The 8,322-nt window shown below is 40.6% G+C and overlaps 1 protein-coding gene across 1 annotated transcript; it reads left to right on the forward strand.

Annotated features, from left to right (window-relative positions):
* Positions 1-520: 520 nt before the first annotated feature.
* Positions 521-4,110, forward strand: LOC137807648 (uncharacterized). The gene is made up of 5 exons (XM_068608387.1): positions 521-799; positions 1,061-1,582; positions 1,747-1,930; positions 2,714-2,923; positions 3,800-4,110. Exons 1-5 carry the CDS (start codon positions 521-523, stop codon positions 4,108-4,110), a joined length of 1,506 nt encoding a protein of 501 aa, XP_068464488.1.
* Positions 4,111-8,322: the final 4,212 nt, after the last annotated feature.

An 8,322-nucleotide genomic window follows, 5' to 3' on the forward strand; every position in this document is an offset into this window, starting at 1 on the left:
TACCCGTTGAACATGTGTGTGTACATAAAAATGTGTTCTATACGAAATCTAGAATGAATCTTTACAATCAATAGGTAAGCTTGAATAGTCTTTTAAACCTAGCATGTCAACCTATTTAAACAAATATAAATAATATTTTCTTAGTTTTAATACTATTATATTAAAAGAATTATAATGTATACAAGTAATATATTTATGTCTAAAATAATAAGGATGATATTACCGGACAAAATCATTATTAGACTTAATTAGACTTAATTACAGGAATATAATCACTATTAATGAGTCTATAATTAGACTTAATTATAGGAATATAATCACTATTAATGGGTCTATAATTAGTCTTAATTACAAATGTTATGTTAGAAAAAGAATCGGTACGGTTCTAATGCTATAGTTATATATATATGTATCATTGCTATAGATGAAAGATAGATTGAATAAAACATAAAATATTCTTTCATGGTATCAGAGCACAAAACTCTGATACCCGACAAAGCAAAGGCAACGGTGCACAACCATGGCAGATGCACCAGAAAAGAATAATGCCAACAAAGCAGAGCACGAAGGAGGAGGTGCTAAGAAGACCTACTCGCCATATGATCTCAACGCGAATGACAATCCCGGAAACATAATCACGCAAGTCCAATTGCGCGGAGAAAATTACGACGAATGGGCAAGAGCAGTAAAGATCTCGCTTCATGCCCAGAGAAAATGGGGCTTCATTGATGGAACACATATCCAACCAGAGGATGAGGCACCCGACCTTGAAGATTGGTGGACCGTGCAGTCCATGATTGTCTCTTGGATTCTAAACACCATTGAACCAAGCTTACGATCCACAGTAGCATATGCTGAGACTGCACATAACTTGTGGGAAGACATTAAAGAAAGATTCTCGGTCGTGAATGGACCTAGAATTCAACAACTAAGGTCGGACTTGTCAAGATGCAAGCAGGAGGGAATGGTGGTGGCAACTTACTTTGGAAAATTGAAGGTCCTTTGGGATGAGCTTGCTAACAGTGACAAAATTCCATCTTGTACGTGTGGTGGATGCAAGTGTGGGATTGGTGCTCAGTTGGAAAAACGAAGGGAGGAGGAGAAGGTTCATCAACTCCTTATGGGGTTGGATGACGCAAGCTACGGGACAATAAGATCAAACATTCTGGCCTCAGACTCATTGCCGTCTCTGAACCGCGTATATGCTATGTTGGTACAAGAAGAAAGAGTGAGAATGATGGCCAAATCAACGGAAGAAAGGGGGTTGGTCGTGGGTCTCGCGATGCAGGCCAACTACAAAGAAAAAGGGCGTGGAGATATGGTAGAAAAATTAATGACGTGCAGTCATTGCGGTAAAAATGGTCACGACATGAAGGGATGCTTCCAATTGATCGGATATCCCGAATGGTGGGGTGACAGACCAAAAAGTGAAGGCAAATGGAACGGCAGAGGACACCAAGGGATGCGAAACAAAGGTAACCCGACACGAGCAAATGTGGCACACGCTAGTGGAAGCAACAGTCAAGCCAACAATGACGACAAGAAACTTGAGATGGCAGGTCTGACCAATGAACAATGGAAGGTACTGGTTGATATGATCAGGGAACAGTGACTCTTGAAGAAGGACTTGAATTGAAAAATGTCCTTTATGTTCCCAAATTAAAATGCAATTTACTTTCAGTACCTCAATTGACGGATGAAGAAAATTGTGTTGTAACATTCACTGATAAATTGTGTATTATACAGGACCGCACTTCGAAGACGCTGATTAGAGCAGGTGAACGGAAAGATGGGCTTTATTGGTATCGTGGGGTACGGAAGACTCAAGCATGTCATGTCAAGATGGAAAATCAACTAGCACTTTGGCACCAAAGATTAGGACATCCGTCATTTAAGATTGTGCAAATGCTTCCTGATATAAGTGGGAAATGTACTCGTGATGAGTTGAATAAAGTTTGTGAAAAATCGAAACAAACGAGAGATAAGTTTTTCTTAAGTGCGCATCAAGCTTTGAATATTTTTGATTTAATTCATTGTGACTTATGGGGTCCTTATAAAACTCCTTCATCCTGTGGTGCTTCATATTTTTTGACAATTGTGGATGATTGTTCACGGGCAGTTTGGATCTATTTATTAAAAGAAAAAACAGAGGTATCAGTGACTTTGAAAAAAATTTTCACACTCGTTGAGAGGCAATACAACAAATGTGTTAAAATGGTTCGCTCTGACAATGGAACCGAATTCATGTGTCTAAAACAATATTTCATTCAACAAGGTATCCTTCACCAAACTTCCTGTGTCGGGACCCCGCAACAAAATGGACGCGTCGAACGCAAGCATCGGCATATTCTGAATGTTGCTCGGTCATTACGGTTTCAAGGCAATCTTCCCATTAAATTTTGGGGGGAATGCGTTTTGACTGCAGGCTACTTAATCAATCTCACACCATCCTCCATTCTAAAAGGAAAAACCCCTTATGAAGTGATCCATGGATGTGTACCCAGTTACGCGCACTTACGAGTATTTGGTTCATTATGTTATGCTCATAATCAAAATAGACAGCGGGATAAATTTGATAGTCGTAGCCGAAAATGTGTGTTTGTCGGGTATCCATATGGCCAAAAAGGATGGAAATTATTTGATTTGGAAACATAAACTTTCTTTGTCTCTCGTGATGTACATTTTTTCGAAAATAAATTTCCATATTTTGAAGCCAAAAAGATGGACACTGCACCACCATTGCAAAACCCAATTATTGCCAACTCTTTAGAAACTGGAACGGACCCACAATTTCTTCATGAAGTTGCCTCCTCAAACCTAGATGAATGCATCGTCAACCAACCCATTGCATCTCCCATCCCAGCCAAGGAGGATGCTACCCTCACAGATGACTTCGACCACACTATCAACGACTCCGATCCGTGTATAGAAGCCTCGACGCTACCCGCGGATCCACCGCTGCGTCCGACGGAGACGGGGCCGTTGGTTTCTTCACCACCGCTGACGGTCGCGGTTCCCCTTGGGCGAGGGCATCGCGCAAAGCTGCCTTCCGTACGGTTACGCGATTTTGTCGCAGCCACCACGATACCGTCAAGCCCCTCTGTTCCGCCACCTCCTTCAACAGAATCCTCAGGTGTTTCGTATCCTATACATGATTTTGTGAATTGTGATTCCTTTTCTAAACATCATCAAATTTTTCTTGCCTCTTTACACACCGAGCAGGAACCCCTGTTCTTTTCTCAAGCGGTCCGAGAACCCCGGTGGCGTGATGCTATGGCACAGGAGATTCATGCTCTCGAACTCAATGACACCTGGAAACTCACCGCTCTCCCTCCTGGAAAGAAGGCACTTGGGTGTAAATGGATCTACAAAATCAAATACAACTCGGATGGAACAATTGAAAGATTCAAGGCTCGATTGGTAATTCTTGGCAATCATCAAGTGGAGGGTTTGGATTACAACGAGACGTTTTCTCCTGTCGTAAAGACGGTAACCATTCGCACAACTCTAGTAGTAGCAGCCGCAAAAGATTGGGAGCTTCATCAGATGGACGTTCACAATGCGTTTCTCCATGGTGATCTTGATGATGAGGTTTATATGAAACTCCCTCCTGGCTTCCAAGAATCTCAACCAGGGGTAGTGTGCAAGCTTCAAAAGTCTCTATATGGCCTCCGACAGGCCCCCAGGTGTTGGTTTGCTAAACTATCTTCTTCTCTCACTCGTTACGGCTTCCAACAATCCCCGAAGGATCATTCCCTGTTTACTCTCAATAATAATGACATACAGTTGGTTGTGCTAGTCTACGTTGATGATCTTGTGATTGCAGGGAATAATGGTACTGCCATCCAATGTTTTAAAGGCTACTTAAATCAATGCTTTCATATGAAAGATTTAGGCCGCCTCAAGTACTTCCTGGGGGTTGAAGTTGCTCGCTCCCCCAACGGAATCTTCCTTTGTCAGAGGAAATATGCCTTAGATATCATTACTGAAGTCGGATTGTTGGGTGTGAAGCCCGCCACTACACCATGTGAAGAAAATCACAAATTGAGCTCGCTACTGGTTCTTTTCTTTCTGACCCGGCTACTTATCGTAGACTTGTTGGAAGGTTAATTTATCTGTGTTTCACTCGACCTGACCTTGCCTACAGTGTCCAAGCTATATCTCAATTTATGCAAAATCCACGCTCCGAGCATTGGCAAGCTGCTCTTCGTGTTGTTCGATATTTAAAGGGGCATCCTGGACAAGGAATACTCCTACCTCGAGAGAACAACTTACAACTCTTTGGGTGGTGTGATTCTGATTGGGCAAGTTGTCCACTGACACGGAAATCTCTCACCGGATGGTTTATTCAACTCGGCACTTCCCCAATCTCTTGGAAAACCCAGAAACAACAAACGATTTCTGCCTCCTCTGCTGAGGCTGAATATCGATCAATGGCTAAGACCACCCGAGAATTAAAGTGGATTAAAGACATTCTCGCTTCTCTACATGTTCCTCATCCTGACCCAATTCGTCTTTATTGTGATAGTCAAGCAGCACTTCACATTGCTAAAAACCCGGTCTTCCACGAACGCACCAAACACATTGAAGTTGACTGCCACCTTGTTCGAGATGAAATCATTCACAAGCGCCTTCTTCCATCCTATGTGCCCACACATACACAACTAGCTAACCTTTTCACCAAAGCTCTCGGTGCTAAAAAGTTTGGAGCCATCTTGGTCAAGTTGGGCATTCAAGACTTACATGCTCCAACTTGAGGGGGATATTACCGGACAAAATCATTATTAGACTTAATTAGACTTAATTACAGGAATATAATCACTATTAATGAGTCTATAATTAGACTTAATTATAGGAATATAATCACTATTAATGGGTCTATAATTAGTCTTAATTACAGATGTTATGTTAGAAAAAGAATCGGGTCGGTTCTGTACGGTTCTAATGCTATGGTTATATATATGTATCATTGCTATAGATGAAAGACAGATTGAATAAAACAGAAAATATTCTTTCAGATGATGACTTACATACAAATATCAAAATTACAATATTATTTAAAAATAAAACTCATCCATTTTATGAACTTCATAAAAGTAAATTTTTAAATAATTAATTTATTATGTTATATTATATGCATATTATATATAATACTAGATAAAAGAAAAAAGCTAATAAGAAGTGGACCTATTTGGTCAAAATCCACTAAACCATTTAACCTTTTAAACAATTATATATATATATATATATTTAAATAAATTCATAACTCTAAAAGCAGTTTATTTAATATGGATAATTTCACAAGATTTGTCACCAAAAGTCAACGTATTCTTTTTTGTAATTATGATTGTTTACCTTTCAATTATTTAGGAATGTATATCTTTGTTAGTGTTCCAAAGAGTCGATTTTTTCAACCTTTGGCTGATAAAGTTAAATTGAAGCTAACATCTTGGAAAGGTAAATATCTTAGTATGATGGGTCAAATTTGGTTGGTCAATACGATGATTACTGGATTTCTGGCTTATTAACCAAGTTGAGCAGTGATGATATTCTGGAAAAAGGCATAGTCATCGTGAATTGGGATACGATTTGTTCTCTCCTCTTGAGAATGGAGGTTTCAAGATTATTAATCTTCATCATGAAAATAATGCATATTTTCTAAAGCTTGCTTGGAACTTTGCTTATAACAACAGGCCTTAGTCTTTTTTCTTAAAAACCAGGGTTCTTAAATCAAAATACGAGTTTAGAATGGTTTATAGATCCTCATCTCTTTGTCCTGGAATTAAGCAGTTTTATTCTACTATACTTTGTTAGAATATATGGCCTTAAACGAGAGAGCGGGTGAATTGTTTAAATCAGAACAAAATCCTTTGTGTGAAACTAAATAAGAAATTCAGTTAGCCAAGAAATTAAGCACAAAACAGCAAAGCACCAGAAAAACAATCGGTTGTTTATACCAGTAAAGCAACAACAACTGAATTTAAAGGAGTTTAAGGGAAGAAAGAGATACACAAACAGTTTATACTTGTTCACTCTTAAACCGAAAGCTACATCCAGTCCCCAGAAGCCACTGGACAATCCACTAAGCCTTCAAAACAAATTACACACAAACCACCAAAGTAGTGACCTTGAACCCTTCAAGAAACACACTCACTTTGGCACACCACACTCCAAGAGTGTTGATCTTGACCACCTCAAGAGCACACAACACTCCTTGACAACAACACCATAATTTACAAAATATTCAGAACGAATTACACTTGTTTACAGAACAATCTGAAATCAATACAAATGTAATCATATTCCACTCTCTCTTGAGAAAACCCAAAGCTTGATGTGAATGTTCAAAACTTGAAAGCAATCTTTCACAATTGAAAAATTCAAATTTGTTTTTTCTTGTTTGTTATAAAACATAAACAAACTATTTATATCTTTCAAAGATTGGTTAAAGCATTTAATAGAGGAGCGTATTCAGTTGGAAATCATTTAAAGCACACTCAACTAACAAAATAGAATTTTGTTAGGATTTTCAAAGAAACAATCGATTGAAACCACGAAACAATCGATTGTTTGGTTTGACAGCAAGTCAACCAACCAAAACAATTTTAAACCTTTTCAAAAGCACCTAAGAGTAAAACAATGGGTTGTTTCGACAAAACAACATGTTGTTTTTCACTTAGTTTGAAAAACACTTTAAACTCAAAAAAGGTTTTAAAACACATTAGCTTTAGATTCAACAAAGAGTGGATTACACATTTAAACTACCCAGATCCAATCCTAAACATAGCAACAACTCCAGCCTTGCATCAAACACTTGGATTTGGATTCTTTAAAGCCTTTGATAACTCTTGATCAACAATCTCTCCCTATTTGATGAAGACAAATCCCTGGTTGCTTGTGTTGGACTTTGTTTGAATCTGAAGCAGTTCCTGCAAAACAAAACTTATGTAATACAAAACATCTATAACAGCAGGTTAGAACAACACATTAGCTTGTTTTCTGCATAAGCATTAAAGCAGAGAAAACCATGCGTCGTCCCTTGGCTTAGAGACAATCTGGACATGGGCACCCCTGATCGCAACTCGCCACAACTGTGGCCATAACCCTCGAATAGGGACATTACGACTCAGGTGTGCTGACCCTTGGCTTAGAGACAATCTGGACATGGGCACCCCTGATCGCAACTCGCCACCACTGTGGCCATAACCCTTGAATAGGGACATTGCAACTCAAGTGCGCTGACCCTTGGCTCAGAGACAATTTGGACATGGGCACCCCTGATCACAGCTCGCCACGTTTGTGGCTCGAGCATCCGAACAGATACATAACGACTCTCAAGTCGCAGTGGTGACACTGTTGTGGTTTGAGGCATTGAACAGGTACATTGCGACTCAGGTGCGCTAACCCTTGGCACAAAGACAATCTGGACATGGGCACCCCTGATCGCAGCTCGCCACCTTTGTGGCTCGAGCAATCGAACAGGTACATAGCGACTCTCAAGTCGCAGCTCTCCACCGTTGAGATTTGAGCCATTGAACAGGTACATTGCGACTCAGGTGCGCTGACCCTTGGCTTAGAGACAATCTGGACATGGGCACCCCTGATCGCAACTCGCCACCTTTGTGGCTCGAGCACCCGAACGGGTACATAGCGATTCTCAAGTTACAGCTCGCCACTGTTGAGGTTTGAGTCATTGAACAGGTACATTGCGACTCAGGTGCCCTGACCCTTGGCTCAGAGACAATTTGGACATGGGCACCCCTGATCGCAGCTCGCCACCTTTGTGGCTCGAGCATCTGAACAGGTACATAATGACTCTCAAGTCGTAGCTCGCCACCATTGTGGTTGCGGCCATTGAACAGGTACAGAGCAACTCAGGCCCACGGATGTTCCGCTCAGCGAAATTTTGGGCATGGGTGCCCTTGATTGCAGCTCACCGTCATTTTCAGCTTGAACTTGGACCAGGAAAATGACACTGTCTCGGCAAAGTACTGAGCTCGGGCGTGTCAAAGAAATTTGTAATTGGAATTGTTTCCACCAGGGGTGTCGGTTTGTCTTGGTAAAGACTCCACACCCTGGGAATGCGAGTAATGGGTACGGAGTAACCCAGTTCGACATAAGAAACACTTGGAACTGGACCTAAGGGGATAATCAACATCCTAGTCAGCCATCCTAGAGGGATGTGTGGGGTACCCCTGAATTATAGCTTGCCATGGCTTAAGTATGAAATAGGACAGGTACGGTGGGAACATCCACTACAACCATCAAGTACAAATCGTCTTGGGGATGACTGAGCACAGTAATCTGTTACATTGAATTAGA

This window comes from Phaseolus vulgaris, chromosome 11, assembly GCF_000499845.2.
Source record: "Phaseolus vulgaris cultivar G19833 chromosome 11, P. vulgaris v2.0, whole genome shotgun sequence".
Taxonomy (NCBI): Eukaryota; Viridiplantae; Streptophyta; class Magnoliopsida; order Fabales; family Fabaceae; genus Phaseolus; species Phaseolus vulgaris.

What these genes read in the sequence shown, in the direction of transcription:
- LOC137807648 (XM_068608387.1), top strand. Translation starts at nt 521, where the DNA reads ATGGCAGATGCACCAGAAAAGAATAATGCCAACAAAGCAGAGCACGAA. An exon ending in TGACCAATGAACAATGGAAG is followed by an intron (nt 1,583 to 1,746) that starts GTACTGGTTGAT and finishes TGTATTATACAG; the next exon opens with GACCGCACTTCGAAGACGCT. An exon ending in TCCTGATATAAGTGGGAAAT is followed by an intron (nt 1,931 to 2,713) that starts GTACTCGTGATG and finishes CATATTTTGAAG; the next exon opens with CCAAAAAGATGGACACTGCA.